Here is a 15,888-nt window from a genome sequence, read left to right on the forward strand (position 1 = left end):
CATGTAAAGGGAGAGGTCAATAGTTCCAGTCAGAGGCATTTCACTTGGTTAAGGATGCAGTATGTATAGAACCTTTCTTATGCAATGTGGGAACTCAAGGCTTAAAAGAAACCTCCATTCAACTTCAGAAATTTGAGGTGCCATGAAAAACAAAGTCAGGGAAAAAAAATTTTTTTTACTTGTGGTAAAATATACATGACATAAACATTTTTTACCATTCTCAAATGTACAGTTTGGTGGCACTGAGTACATTCACACTGTACAACCATCACCACTATCCATCTCTAGGACTTTCTTATCATCCCAAACTAAGACTCTGTACCCATTAAACAATAACTCCCCATTTCTCCTAACCTCCAGTTCCGGTCACCACTATTTTACTGTCTTTATGAACCTAAATATTGTAGGTATCTTATAGAAATGGAATCATACAGTATTTGTCCTTGTATGTCTGGCTTACTTTTTTAAGGAACTGCCATACTGTCTTCCGCAGTGGCTATGCCATTTTATATCCCCACCAGTAGTAAACAAGGGTTCCCTACAGCAATGCACAGGGGTAGGCAGGAATCCTGACCTAGGTAAATTTCTTCAGCACCTGCCACAGAACTAATGTCAGTTTTGTTCATCATGTTCCTGTCAAATCCCTCTGAACGTCTCTCTTCTCTGACTTCTAATCCCTAACTGCCAGTTCCAAAGATAATTCTTTATCCTTCAATAATCTTTTTCTTCCAGAGTAAATGAAAATTATAAACTGGGTGCTTCTTTTTTTTTTTTTGGAAAGAGAAAAGGAGGGCCCCCCTACCCCTTTAACAATCTCTTTACCTCTAAAAAAGCTGCTCAGGGAGTAGGTAGAAGTAGGTTTGGGTAATTGTGCATAGGAGGAGAAGCTGTTTCGGCTCTTGAGCTGTTCACGCCCCTCCTGGTTTGACCCACTGTTACCAGCAGTCTCTTTGATGGACCATGAGATACCTGTGAGATAGAACTAAATCAGTGATTCTCATACAAAATAATCCTTGATATACAGCATTCTGATAAATACTAAAAGTTTTTCACCAGAGGCCCTGGTCTGTTATTGACATGGACTTAAAAAATTGAAGTAGAGAGAAAAAATAAATTCAAATCGACTCATCAACAGAAAAACGAGCAAAGGAAATTAACAAATGGATCACAGAAAAGGAAATTCAAGTGGCTATAAAACATACGAAAAGATGCTCAACCTTACTTCTAATAAAAGAATTACACAAAGTAAAAGTGCACTGAGATACCATTGGCCCCTGTAAAACTGGCAAAGATCTAGAGTTCAATAATACCCTGTGTTGGCAAAGCTGTGGGGAAACAGGAACACTCAAACATCGCTGATGGGGGCACACTGGTACAGTCCCTGTGGAGAACAATTTGGCAATATCTAACCCATACAGATGCAAATACCCTCTGCCAGTGATGCCACTCAAGAATTGATCTTTCATATACTCATATATGGGCCAAAAACAAGGTTATTGATAGCAGTATAAACAAAAGATTGGAAACAATCTAAAGTTCATCAAAAGTAGACTGTTTAAACAAATTATGGTAAACCCATACAACATAATCGATGCTGTTGTTTTAAAAGAGAGAATGAGAGTGGGGCGCCTGGGTGGCTCAGTCGGTTAAGTGTCCGACTTCAGCTCAGGTCATGATCTCACAGCTCATGAGTTCGAGCTCCACATTGGGCTCTGTACTGACAGCTCAAAACCTGGAGCCTGTTTCAGATTCGTCTCCCTCTCTCTCTGCCCCTCCCCTGCTTGTGCTCTGCTTCTCTCTCTCTGAAAAATAAAATAAAATAATTTTAAAAAATAGAGAATGAGAAACTTCTTTACGTACTGATATGGAAAGATCTCCAAGCTATATTGTCAATTGAAAAGAGCAGGGTATAAAGCATGCTACCACTGGTGTAAAAGAGGGGATAAGAATATACATATTCCTATATGCATTTCCAAATGTAAAAAGAATCTTTAGTTGAACACACAGGAAACAAACCACAGCAGTGTTTTGGGATAGCAGGGACTGAGAACAGTAAATGCACGATAGTGTGAGAGGGAAACTTTTCATTCATTGCCTAAAATACTATATTTTTAAAGTGGGATGATATTCCTACATTAAAAAAATTTTAACATTCTCAAAAATCAGATGGACTCTGCAAAACCATTAAGTGGTATTATAAAACAGCTAGACGATGAGACTTGGTGGCTAAGGAAGTCAGTCCTGCCAGCCAGTTAGGGGCAATTAAACCAATAGTCCCAAATATGACTGCAAATTGGAAGCACTTACAGTACCTATCACAAATTAAGACCCTCACCCCCGAGACCTACTGAATCTAAGTCTCTGGAGTGAAGCCTAGGAATTTAATTTTAACAAGCACCCCAAGTGAGTCTGAAATACCCAGCCAAGCATTAACCCTAAGACAGCAGACTAGACAGCCACATGGGAACTACTGTTATTTCCTTAAGTATCTTCTGAGGTTAAATTTCCAAATGTATGCTCATCTGAAAATAGTCTACCCTCATTCCCCTTCTTGACAAAACACTGGGAGGACAAGCAAATGGAGCCCTCATTAGTGACAAGAACCCTGAATATCAATCCCCTCCTATAGCCTCTTCTACTTACTTCCCACTGGCTCCCCACTCCAGCTGACTCTCTCCAGGTCATCGTCATCATCATCATCCACGAAGTCTCGAAGACTATTTACTGCTCTCTTGGATTCCTTTAACTGCAGAGGGACATAAGGCAGGGCACTCAGGTAAGCAGTATTTCCCACCTATCTCTTTGACAATCAAGGTGGCTGAGCAATTGGGACTTAAAGATGGCAAACACTTTCACCCTTTGCAATCTAGCCTGCCAGATATTTGCCAAGAAAACAAATTGTTCTTTAGCCAACACTGCAGTCCAGTGGCAAGAGTTAGAAGGAATCAAAGCTGCTTTTAGGTTCTAATAATAGGGGCACCTGGGCGGCTCAGTCAGTTCTGACTCTTGATTTCAGCTCAGGTCATGATCTCACAGTTCATGGGATCCAGCCCCATATCAGGCTTTGCACTGACAATGTGGAGTTTTTTGGGATTCTCTCTCTCCTTCTTTCTGCCTTGCCCTAGAGTGCATGCGTATGCTCTCTCAACCTCTCTCTCTCAAAATAAATAAATAAACTTAAAAGGCAAACAAACAAACAAACAAACAACTCTTGAGGCGCCTGGGTGGCTCAGTTGGTTGAGCATCCAACTTCAGTCAGGTCACGATCCCACAGTTCATGGGTTCGAGCCCTGCATTGGGCTCGCTGCTATCAATGTGAAGCCTGCTTCAGATCTATCTGCCTCTTTGCCCCCGCTCCCCTCAAAAATAAGTAAAACATTAAAAAAAAAAAAAAAAAAAAAACCTCTTAAAAAAAAAAAGTGCTAATCATATTCCTGGCAATGACTTACTGTGTAAACCTGAGTGAGTTTGTCCATCTCTCCAAAAATAAATGTTTCCCCATTTGTAAAATAGATGCAATAAAGACAACTTCCAATCCAATTCATTGTTCAAAAATAACAATTACATCATATGATAAAAGACTTGGGGTTCTGAGGGAAAAAAAAACTGAAAGGAATAAGTTACCTTAAGAACAAAAGTAAGAAGGGTGGAGAGTTGATTTTTACAATCTTTCTGGCTCTGTTTTGAAACCTCTTTTCTATGAAGATTTTTCTAAAGGTCTGACCCCAAACACTTCTGAGCCTAATGGACACACAGTCAAAAGCTAGCTTAACAAGGACACAAGGGGAAGGAATTTTAGAGTGGCACTGTGGAGGAGGTGTGACCTGCAGCAATTGCTCAAGAAAACCCACCTGTGACAGTTCATCATCTTCATCATCAAAGGTGAAAGCCTTGAACTTGGAGCTGTTCCAATACTCCTCCTCATCACCTTTTGTCCGATTCATCTGGAGTAAGAGTAAGACAGATACATGTCGTTTCCTGGATCACTTCCCACAGAGCTCCAAAAACTTTAATTTCCTTCACTACAAACTCTCCCTCCTACCCCACACCCCAGTGATTTGGGGACATTTCAAAGAATTAGAGCAAATATTGAATCTGCCACATAAAATCAGATCCTTGGGTCTCCAACTGATCAAATCATACTTTTGATCCTCTAATTACCCACGAGTACTCATTCATTCCTAGACTACCTACTTTGTTCAAGGAACTCTCTCAGGAGCTGTGAGGGATATGTAAAAAATGCAAGATAGGGGCGCCTGGGTGGCTCAGTAGGTTAAACGGCCAACTTCAGCTCAGGTCATGATCTCATGGTTCGTGAGTTCAAGCCCCACGTCAGGCTCTGTGCTGACAGCTCAGAGCCTGGAGCCTGCTTCGGATTCTGTGTCTCCCTCTCTCTCTGCCCCCCTCCCACTCGCACTCTGTCTCTGTCTCTGTCTCTCTCAAAAATAAACATTAAAAAAAAAAAGTACAAGACACAGCCCCTCTTCTGAAGCACCCTACAAGAAAGCTGGGGTATTCAGCATAGATATGTATAAAGGTAACAGCACAAGACAGGCAAGTGTTATAAAAATGCATCCCAAATTTTGCTGAATACACAAGATCAAAGTATCAACAAAACCCGGGTGCCTGGGTGGCTCAGTTAGTTAACCATCCAACTTCAGCTCAGGTCATGATCTCACAGTTCATGAATTCAAGCCCCACATCGGGCTCTGCACTGACAGTGAGGAGCCTGCTTGGATTCTCTGTCTCCCTCTCTCTCTGCTCCTCCCCTGCTCACACTCTCCCCCCTCTCTCAAAAATCAATATTTAAAAAATTAAATTGAAGAAAAAGCACCGACAAAACATAAAAATTGCATTCACGTATTCAACATTTATCTAATACTGAGTGCCATCTTTGAGGCACTATTCTAGGCCCTGGGAATACCACAGTGAATAAAACTGGCTCTTGTTTTCATACATGCTTGCTAAATGTCAGAAGAAAGCAAGCAAAGATTAAATGAAGTAGAATTATTCTGCCTGTATCTTCAAATTATGATTAATTTACAAATAAGTATTGGCCAAATTCTGGGAACTGAGAGCATGGCCAAGAAAAGAAAATATATATATATAAAGAATCAGTCAAAATACCACAAGTCCCTCCCATCACTATTCTAAAATTAGATTTCACTCTGAAAAAAATTATCAATGCCAACTGGACAGAGTGAAAACTGATTTAAACTAAGAAAACAGTGGGGTTCCTGGGTGGCTCAGTCAGTTAAGGGTCCGACTCTTGATTTCAGCCTGGGTCAGGATCTCACAGTTTCTGGGATTGAATCCCATGTCGGGCTCAGCACTAACAGCAAGGAGCCAGATTAGGATTCTCTCTCCTCTCTGCCCTTCCAGCCTGCTCACACATGCTCTCTCAAAATAAATAAATATTAAAAAACAAAAAACACTAGGATGGAGTAACCAAAACTCCCAAAGCAACAAAAAGAACTCCAAAGGCTACACAGGGTTAAATTCTAAAGAATTCATTTGCTTTTCCTTTTCTCTCAATGGTACCTTTCACAACAGAAGCTTGACATACACTCATCACGGCAGCCCTATTGAAGCTTCTGATGGCCCTTAACATACTCTACAGATATTCCTTAACTTACAATGAGGTTAACATCCTGATAAACCAAGCGTAAGAAAATATCGTGAGTGGAAAACACTGAACTTCATGGCTTAGCCTAGCCTACCTTCAATGTGCTTAGAACACTTATATTAGCCTGCAGTTGGGCAAGATCATTTAATGCAAGGCCTATTTTATAATAAAGTGTTGAATATCTCATGTAATTTATTGACTACTGTACTGAAAGTGAAAAAACAGAATGGCTGTGTGGGTGCAGAATAGTTTAAATGTACCAGTTGTTCACTCTTGTGATGTGGCTGACTGGGTGCCATAGCTCATTGCCACTGCCAAGCATCACAACAGTGCAGTGTATATTGCCAGCCCAGGAAAAGATCCATATTCAGAACTCACACTATGGCTTCTCCTGGATGTGCATCACTTTTGCACCATCATAAAGCTGAAAAATCGTAAGTCAAACCACTATAAGCCATAGTTTCCTCATCTGTAAAATGGGCATAACAATAGACCCCTTACCTTATAAAACTGTTGTGAAGCTTAAACTAGATCATACATGTGGAGCACCTAGCGTCTGATACAAAAGTAATGCTCAGTATTTATTTTTATTAGTAAAGCATCATGGCAGCTTAGAAAAAGCTAGACAGAAAATACTTTCAAGCAATCCTAAAGATTAAAAAAATCTGACACAAAAATGCTGAGAGTGGCTATCACCAACACTGAAGATGTACATAGAGCATGTAAATGTTCCTGGCGCAGATTGCCAACTTAATAGAGCACTCTCATCCTCACAACAGCTCTGTAAGGTAGGTCTGGCAGATTCCATCTCTATTTCACTGATGAGGAAGATGAGGCACAAAAGAATGCGGTACCAAAACCACTTTGCTAATTGCTCCTATAATCCAGGTTTTCTAGCTCCTGGATCACTTCCACTCTGACATGCATGGTCCTTCTGTTTTACTCTAGGGAAAACCAGGGCAGTAAATAAATATCTGGAAATATCTACAGATAAGCATAGAATATGTCTAACACACCCGATAATCCACCAGAGAATTTCTGGAATCGTTTTTAACCATGCAACCGCAGGGGATACTTGCCACCAACTCGTACTTCTAGCCAAATCAGAACGTAAATTTACTTGCCAAGTAAAGAGATAATGATAAAGATTTAATGGCTCTACAAGTTGCAGCAACCAGGTACAATTTTAAGAGTGACTGGAAAAAGTGCTTCGACATGATTTCAAATACAGCAGAGGCTTGTCCCTATCGTCACCTGTCACCTGTTTACTGAGAGCCCACAAGACAGGGAAGCAAATCCGAGGTACAGGACAAAGGAAGGACAACAGGCATCAGGAAAAAAAAAAAAAAAATCCACAACCAACACGCTCCCAGCCTCAGGACGCTTCAGAAACCAGCTACCGAGAAGTTACACTCAGATTCAATTATGTTCTGAGCCAGGCTTCCACATGTGAGGCTATTAACGGAAACCGGGGAATGTGGGTTAACCTAGGAAGACTCTACAGGCAAAAAGTCCAGGAAGCCATGGACCTACTGCAGTCGCCAGAGTCCGGCGGATCGCTGGCAGAGTAAATGCTCTTTCAAAATCAAACGTCGAGGCTCACTCACAGCTCCAACCCCGAGTGTACTCGAGCTCGCAGCGTACTCGGTCGCTCCGACTGGAAGAGTCGGGCCTGGGGGGGGGGGGGGGGGGGGGGGGGGGGGGGGGACGGTCTAGGGACACCTGAGAGAGTAACAGGAAAGGATATGTCTGCGGCGTGGCCGGACTCAACCAGATACGCGGCCCAAGCGGATTGGGACATCCTCACCTCTTCCACACCGAGCCCACCCTTTCAGGGCAGCGTCAGACTCTTCCGCCGCTGGACCACCCTTTCTAGTCAGGCTAAGCTGCATAAAAATGGGCGGAAGCGAACAGTCGCTGGGTGGGGCGGAAGGGGGGAACGTGAGTCAAGCAAGAGGCCGCAGAGCATGCTGGAAGTTGTAGTTTTCCCGCCTTTACCTTTAAGCGCTGTCCGGAGGTGCCACAGGGCTTCTTGACTACAACTCCCAGAACTTCTGGCGCTCCGTGCCTAAGTAGTTTCCTTTACTTTTAGCGCGACCTTCCGCGGTTATCCAGCGGGTTACTAAACAAGACTACAATTCCCATGAGGCTCAGCAAGGCCAATGCAGAGACTAGGGAAACAATGAGACGTGTTCTTTGTGGCCTTAAGGGTGATAAATGGTCGCGTGAGCGGTTGCTTTTCCGGCCCATTTAGGGATAGCCCAAAGGAGCTTGAAGGAACTCTAGAACACACATAAACTGAAGTCCGAGGAGGTGGAACGGAAGTACCCGGTGGAAGCGAGGAGGAGCCGGAAGTTAAGGCGGGGAGGGGCGGGGGGTGGAGGGAAAAGCAAGCCAGGAGGTTCTGCTGCCGCTTCTAGTAGTTTCCAGGCGCTGCCGGGCGGCTGGGACCAGGCAGTCCTGAGGCTGTGGCTGTGGCTGCTCGGAAGCTGGTGGCGGCGCGACAGGAAAGCTGATGGCCAAGTGGGGTGAGGGCGACCCACGCTGGATCGTGGAGGAGCGGGCGGACGCCACCAACGTCAACAACTGGCACTGGTGAGGGCCAGCGGGCCAGGCCGCGGAAACGCTACGGCCCGGCCAGGGTTGCGGGTCCCTGGAACCTCGGGCGGAACAAAACTAGGACCGGTACAGCCCTGCCCGGAGGTGGGGGTGGGTTCTTCCTGTGGCAGGGGTCCGTAGTCCCAGGTCTCTCCACACCACCACCTGCCTCTGTTTCAGTGTTTAGAGGGCAAGAGGGCGACGTGGAGGGCTGCGCCCAGAGGAGGGGTTTCAAGAGATACGAGAACATAACCCCCGTGGCCGATGCATCCAGCCTTAGCAAGGACATGCTTCCCACACGTGGCCGGAGGAGTCCGTGAGACCCAAAACGGCGTGGATTGTGTTGGGAGATCGCTGTGTTAGGCTCGGGGCTAGTGGGCTGGAATTCTTATTTTGCGGCTTACGGGTGAGATTCAGAGTCAGTCGTAGAGAACCACTGCCTCAGTACAGAGGACAAAGGTTTGGAACGTGTTCGGTGGGTGCTCAGAGCACAGTGATGCTGAAGATGCCATGGCCTCTCACCCGGAACTATTCATTTGGTTGTGTTGTAACTCCCAGGACTACCCCGGTTGCCGGGCAATCACGGTTTTATAACTTAACCACTTTTAAAAGCTTACTCTCATTTATGAAATGTCCTAAAAGTACTATTTTTTTCTCTTTTAACTCCACTGAACTTTGTTCCCGTTGCTTTCATTTTTACTTCGTTGCAGCCCTTTTTGCTGCTGGGTTCTCTGCTAGTTAGTATGTTGGGAGGCAGATAGTGATTTTTCTTCTCTATATTTCAACCTATCTCCTCTCCTTTTAACATACATAGTGCTTTGATCTAATTTGGTTTGAAGCCCTGGATTTAACATTGTTTTCCTAGACGTTTAGAGGACACAGAATGTGTAGGGAATTTATAGCACAGCCTGAATTTGACAGGTCAGAACACTGTGCTAATGAGGTCAAGATTATTGCTTTCTTACTTACCGGACTTATTAGCTAAATACTGCATTCTAGGGCCCACTCTTAGGCTCCTGACCTCAGCAAGATGGTCACAGTTTTCCATTTGGTCAAACGGGGGCGCCATGTTCAAGTGTCAAATACTGACTTTAGCACCATCATGCTGAGAAAGGAAAGTATAATTTTCCATTTGATTTGTAACCATTCCACACAGCAGTTATCTTTCTTGACAGTATGGGACTCCTTATCTTCCTAAAAGAGGATAACATGTTTGTGGATGTACGGGAGTGGGACTGGTCTTTTCAGAGTATTTGTCAGGTCTCTTTTAGCCTTGGATTCTCTCGCACAGAGCAAGCAGTGTGTCTTCCATTTGGCTGCTAGTCCATAGTTTTATTTCTGTTTTGCAGGACAGAGAGGGATGCTTCAAACTGGTCCACGGATAAGCTGAAAACGCTGTTCCTGGCAGTGCGGGTGCAAAATGAGGAAGGCAAGTGTGAGGTGACAGAAGTGAATAAGCTTGATGGAGAGGCATCCATTAACAATCGCAAAGGCAAACTTATCTTCTTTTATGAATGGAGCATCAAACTAAACTGGACAGGTAAGTCTGTGCTGGGCCATTAGAACAAAGGCTAACTGCATTTTGGTTGACCAATTAAGGAGCCGGGGAGAACAGTTTTGGGAAGGTTAGGAACTCTTCAGGGGACACAGGGCTGCTTTACTTTTATAGAAATCAGTATTGGGTGCCAAAATTTCTCTGCTGCTGTGGGACACTAAATGCATTTTCTCTCTGTGGGCCTCATAAGCCGCCACCAGTGAAGCAGCTGGGCCACTGAATCTTTGGGCCACATGATATGTTAGGACATTTTATGTCAGGTAACGTTTCCTCAGACTAGCTAACTTTTGTCTCTTGGATGATTGACTTAAAGGTGGGAAGGGGAGGGTTTTTTTGGTCTTGATTTTTTTTTTTTTTTTTTTTTTTTTTTTTTTTTTTTACTTTCTCCAGTGTGAATCCACCAGTTTAGGCTACCCTGCTAACGAAGTTTCTGTGTGACTATAATTTGGGGTGGTTTTATCCTCCAGTTTTTGTGTCCCTTCTGTGGTGGTACTGGCAAAGAATTGGAGCCATGTATGTGCCCTAGCTGGATGGTCCTGACAATTTTAAAAGGCACTAAAGCTAAAGGAATACATGTGTGGGGCAAAGCATACATTAGATTTGTGCCTCGATGAGCATTTTTCAAGTAAATGGTAAAAAAGAGGAGAAGAGTAGATCTATCTGTTTGTGACTTTTTTAAAAAAAATTATAGTAGTCTGAAAGGAACCTTGGGTATCATCTTGCCCAGTCCTTTTTTTATAGATTGAGAAACTGAGGTCAGGAGAAGTGAAGATCAATAATCATCTTGTTGGTTCATTTTGAAATACAGTCAGTTCTGCTGTAACGTCACCCGTGTGTTCCTAAAAATCCCCATACTGTGCAAAATTGCTCAACCAAAACCACAGGGCTTATGGGGAGGATAGGGTTAGGGACACGACACAACACCCAAAAACCTTCATTGGTGACACATTTTTAAAATTTAGGAACATAAAAATTGATAGCACAGTCCACACATGTTATATGGGAAGAAGTACGTAAATAATACAGTAAACATGGTGCTTTACCTTGAAAAAGACCTGAAGTTCACTTGTGAAAGTGGGCATCAGAAGGGTTGCAGCATGTGGGTTATTGTCGATTGGTGGAAGGAGGGTCAGCTGAAATCAGAAGTTGTAACACCAGTGTGGGTGGCGTGGCTCATAGCACATGGGGAACTGAGGCTGCTGGCAGATAAATGTTTGAGATGTGTGTGTTTTGTGTATTCCTGTGCAGCTCATTTCAGCTGGGTGTGGTTTTGTGTGGGTGTGTGTTCACCTAGTGTTTCTCGTGAAAGAAATCCTGTGTTAGCAGATGTGAAATTCATGCTGTGATCAGATCGACCACTAATATGTCAGTCACATCGGAATAAATTTGTATTTTCAAAACAAGCATTCTTGCAGAACTGACCGCATTGATTGTTGACCTAAGTTCTCCCTGGCAGAATTCCTGCCAGTGCCACATCCACACGGCTCTTAGTCCCATACAGTAATAACGCAGTTGGCCTCAACAGATCTAATGAGGAAAGACATTTCTTCCAGGGGAGAAGCGGGGAGGGTTGGTTGCGTCTGGCTTTATCTCAGAATAAAGAGGGTCAGTTCAGTAGTTCAAAAGAAGTGCAAGCAAAAAAAAAAGTGCAAGCAGAAGAGTAGCTAGGACTCTAGAGCAGCCTTTTCCTGCAAAGGGGGAGACTAATGATGTTGCATTGCTTTTGACAGGTACCTCTAAGTCTGGAGTACAGTACAAGGGACATGTGGAGATCCCCAATTTGTCTGATGAAAACAGTGTGGATGAAGTAGAGGTTTGTGCTTCCTAATTCCTCATCTGAGTCTTCCACATTCTCTATTCTCAGATGAGAAAAATGACTTCCCATTCAAGGTTAAAGCCCAGGCCTGGCCCAAGCATTCAGAACCTCAGTTTGTAGATGATTTCCTAGGTCTGTGGTGCCATTGAGAGCTTCCAGCACAGCTTGTGCGTGTTTAATTACTCCGCTTTAGCTAGTAACTTGGGTTCTAATGTTAGCCACCTTGGCTTTGGCAGAATGCAAGAAGGAACACTCATGGGGATTGGAAAAATACCCCAACCCTCACACGTTTCCTTTGGAAATGTCAGCAGCTATCTGATTGCTCAGCACCCACATTCCATGTCATGGGTGCCCCTCAAGTTATTTACCACCTACTTCTGATCTTTCACTCAGATTAGTGTGAGCCTTGCCAAAGATGAGCCTGACACAAATCTCGTGGCCTTAATGAAGGAAGAAGGGGTGAAACTCCTAAGAGAAGCAATGGGAATTTACATCAGCACCCTCAAAACAGGTATCCCTTGAGTAGTTAACGTATGCCTTGAGGAGGTAGTTCCCTCCCACCCCCGACCATCAGACTCTGATTAAGGGTCCTGACAGTCCTTTCTTTGCCAGATGGGTAAAAGATTTGTGGGGGAGGGGGCTTATTTCACCTCAAAATCAATCTATAAACTCTGAATAAGGGAAAGATATAGAGATGGATTATCTGATATATTGACTGTTGAGCACTTGAAATGCAGATAGTCCCAAGTCGAGCTGTGCCGTGAGTAGAAAACACGGTGGGTTTTGAAAACTTGGTACCGGAAGAGGAATGTGAAATTACTAATAGCTTTTTATATTGATACGATAGTTTGGATGTATTGGGTTAAACGTGTTACTAAAACTAATTTCACTTCTCTGTTTTAACACTTTACTGTGGCTACTAGAAAACTTAAGATTATATTTGAGGCTGTCATTACATTTCTGTTGAACGGTGTGATCTAAAGACTTGGCATCCCTGGACTGCTTGAGCACAGTCCTGGACTATCTTTGACATGCATTCTCCAGGGACACTTAGGGGGTCATTAGGATAGCAGTCAGCTCAGCTCTCCCCTAGAATTCCAGTTCTGCCAGTGTGTTCTGATCTTGGTGTTGGGAGTACATAAAATGACTGTCAAAGGGCACCAGCATACGAGGTGATACCTCTTCTGGTGAGAACGAGTGCTCTGGTGCACTAGGTGTGGCTATTCTACTGAGGTAAGGCAGAGTGGAGAAGGGGGACTAAGTATGCATCTGTGGGTATCTTGCCCTGCTCTTGAATTCCTTGAAAGTGCCACTACATTCGCTGGCTACCATCCATAGGAGACCTCATGTACATTTAACAAGTTGTGTTGCTTCTAATGGAGCGAGATTTAGAATCATCCTAGTTAACATTCTGTGTTCTGTAGCATACACTCAGATACCTGTTTGGCATAGTGCAAAGGTAAAGACCTAAAGTAAGTAGACTCTTTCTTTCTTTGTCATTACTTCATTTGGGGGTAAGACGTCCATGTTTGTCAAACTCTAAAGAAGCCCCACATCTCAGCTACTAAGAAATAACTTCTAGGAGTGGGGATTTTATTTTTTCAGAGTTCACGCAGGGCATGATCTTGCCTACAATGAATGGAGAGTCAGTAGACCCAGCCGGGCAGCCAGCACTGAAAACTGAGGAGCGCAAGGTAAATAAGTGGTATTTCCATGTGCTCTTTCTCTGACCCTAACCTCCAAGCCACAGCAGCCTGTGATCTGCCCATGTGCTTTTTACAGAGTCCACAGTGTGTAGTTGTTTGTCCCTCTTTCACTGGGTTTTAATCATTTATAACAAACCCCTAGAGCAAATGGAAGCCAGCAGGGGCTTCAGAGTTTCTCCTGATTGCATTTAACACCAGTTAGGTTGTGAACACAGGATGGTCTTCAGCTATCTATGTTTTCAGTATTCTTTCTAAGTGGGGTGTTGATATTTCGTACTTTGACACTAGAGGGGTCACGAAGGTACTGGGCTTAGATCACGACATTCACCTATTAGGAAATTGATCAATTTCACCACATTTGCAGGGTGAGCAGCTAGTTTTTGTGGAGCTAGAACTTGTACAGTTCAGGCTCAGCACTTGGTTTGCAGCCCCGCTGCCCTTCTGCCAGCACAGTGACGGAGATTCCCGAGGGGAGGTGGCTGCTTCCAGCTCTTTGAGCACAGAATTTTTCCTGGAGAATTACACTGAGTGCTTCAGAAATGCCCAGTGGTTTGCCAGGTCCTTTGGTCAGTGGGGTTTCCAGTGAGGATCTGTCCTCCACTGGGAGTGTTGTTTTCGGTGGGAACTGAGAACATTCTGGGAAGGTTCCCCTAAAAACGTCCATCCAGCCTCCTGGAACAATTAGCACTGGAGGCGAAGAAGTTTGTGAGAATGAGTGACAGGCCTGTCCTGGAAGCCACGTTAATGGAGGCTTCCCACCCTCTAAACCTTTCTCGCTGCCACTTCCACAGGCTAAGTCTGCTCCTTCAAAAACCCAGGCCAGACCTGTTGGTGTCAAAATCCCCACTTGTAAGATCACCCTTAGAGAAACCTTCCTGACATCACCAGAGGAGCTGTATAGAGTCTTTACCACCCAAGAGGTAAGTATAATCTTGTCCGTCAGGCCTCCGGGCATTTGCTGCTCAGGTGACTTGGGATGTTGTAGGCACATCCCCTCTGCATGCAGAGCAGGTACTAAAAAGTGGTGCCATGAGGATTTCCTCGTACAAGTAGCGACAAAGAAAAAACCCTTCTGTGTTCACTCTACTCCTCAAAGTGGACTTGCTCTCTGTCCTCCTGTATAGTGTTTTGGGGTGGTTTAAGTGGGCACCACTGGAAGCATTCTTGTTGGAAAAGTGAATGGATCTGAAGTATTGGCGTCATGGATTTACAAAGAGTTACTCAGGTCAAAGCCCTGAGCAGTGGCTGTCCCTTTGTAGTGGGACATAACAGAAGCCAGTCATTGGACAGAGTGGTGCCTTTGGAAATGAGAGCTAAGGTGTGCAGGCATCACCTGGCGTTTGTCCCTAGGTCCCACTGAGAGGGACATCTTCCCTACCTCTTTTTTTTTTCCCCCCCCACAGCTCGTTCAGGCCTTTACCCATGCTCCTGCAATGTTAGAAGCAGACAAAGGTGGGAAGTTTCACCTGGTAGATGGCAACGTCTCTGGGGAATTCACTGATCTGGTGAGTGCCTGCTAGCCCCAGACCCAGGATATAGTCTCAGGTCAGAAGAAAAACATTCCTTTTTCCAGCTCTGTAGGCAAAATTCAATCTCTCTGGTTAGTAAAACCTCATTTTTTTATTTTCAAAAGAATGTTGCAGTTGAATTCTCTTGCTTTCCTAGAATTTTTCTCCTCAGAGTTAAATTAGTTCTTCCTGAAGAAATCAAACATGGAAGAGATGTCATGTATATTGGCGGCTGGAACTTTCCATTTGTAGCGCTGAACTGTCACCTGGGCACAGTTGACCGGACTGGACTTGGGAGTGAGAGGAGAGGCCGTAGCCTGTGTTGGTGCAGATGCTACCAACTCCACGGTCCACTTTGTGCCCCCGAGGTGTAGAATTGCACAGACCGTAGGCCGAACGAAAGACAGACGGCTGGTCCTAGCCAGGATCTGGCGCATTGGAGTCTACGGTACACACTGATCTCTCTGGTTATTTTAGGTCCCTGAGAAACTTATTGTGATGAAGTGGAGGTTTAAATCTTGGCCAGAAGGTAAGTATGCATAGTTGCTTAGTGCCATTACCCCCAGAACTCTTTCTTTCCCCCTTAGTCTCCAACCCTGACGGAAACCCTGGATCTTAAACCCCCCTCCCCTCTGCCTCTCCCCAGGGCATTTTGCCACCATCACCTTGACCTTCATAGACAAGAATGGAGAGACTGAGCTGTGCATGGAAGGCAGAGGCATCCCTGCCCCCGAGGAAGAGAGGACGCGGCAGGGTTGGCAGCGGTACTACTTTGAGGGCATCAAACAGACCTTTGGCTACGGCGCACGCTTATTTTAGGGCTGGCAGCAAGGGGCTGCCCAGTGCTTCGGTCCAGCCCTCTCCTGACTGGGGCTTGGGACTCACAGGATTGCACCATCCCAACCACTAACTTGGGGCTGGGGCCCCTTCCCTCCACGTATATCTTGGGTTTGTGCATGTTTTCTGCTGGGTGGGATCAGAGGGTGATTTCTCTTTTATGTGTACATACGCTAAATAAACGTAATTTAAAAAACGTGCATATCTGGAAACCTGTGTTGCTTGGGTGGCTGGTATTAATG

General features: G+C 44.5%; 2 protein-coding genes across 5 annotated transcripts in view; one reads left to right on the forward strand and one right to left on the reverse strand.

Annotated features, from left to right (window-relative positions):
• Nucleotides 1-15,888, reverse strand: part of VIPAS39 (VPS33B interacting protein, apical-basolateral polarity regulator, spe-39 homolog) — a 37,986-nt gene that overhangs the window by 18,822 nt on the left and 3,276 nt on the right. For 2 of the 4 annotated variants that reach the window (XR_006219014.1, XM_007095012.2), the window contains exons 1-4: nt 7,434-7,583; nt 3,852-3,944; nt 2,644-2,746; nt 823-969 (exon numbers count right to left, since the gene is read on the reverse strand). Coding sequence is in view for 3 of the 4 variants with exons in the window: in XM_007095012.2 (XP_007095074.1) it covers nt 823-969; nt 2,644-2,746; nt 3,852-3,944 (343 nt within the window). In the remaining variant the exon portion in view is untranslated. Of the gene's footprint in view, nt 1-822; nt 970-2,643; nt 2,747-3,851; nt 3,945-7,433; nt 7,584-7,624; nt 7,715-15,888 lie in introns of those variants that run through there. The other 2 variants (XM_042990232.1, XM_042990233.1) reach the window with 2 other exon arrangements.
• Nucleotides 8,016-15,846, forward strand: AHSA1 (activator of HSP90 ATPase activity 1). The gene is made up of 9 exons (XM_007095011.2): nt 8,016-8,221; nt 9,574-9,764; nt 11,510-11,592; nt 11,989-12,106; nt 13,201-13,289; nt 14,093-14,221; nt 14,705-14,806; nt 15,287-15,338; nt 15,456-15,846. Exons 1-9 carry the CDS (start codon nt 8,142-8,144, stop codon nt 15,626-15,628), a joined length of 1,017 nt encoding a protein of 338 aa, XP_007095073.1. The 5' UTR covers nt 8,016-8,141; the 3' UTR covers nt 15,629-15,846.

This window comes from Panthera tigris, chromosome B3 (assembly GCF_018350195.1).
Source record: "Panthera tigris isolate Pti1 chromosome B3, P.tigris_Pti1_mat1.1, whole genome shotgun sequence".
NCBI classification, from domain to species: domain Eukaryota; kingdom Metazoa; phylum Chordata; class Mammalia; order Carnivora; family Felidae; genus Panthera; species Panthera tigris.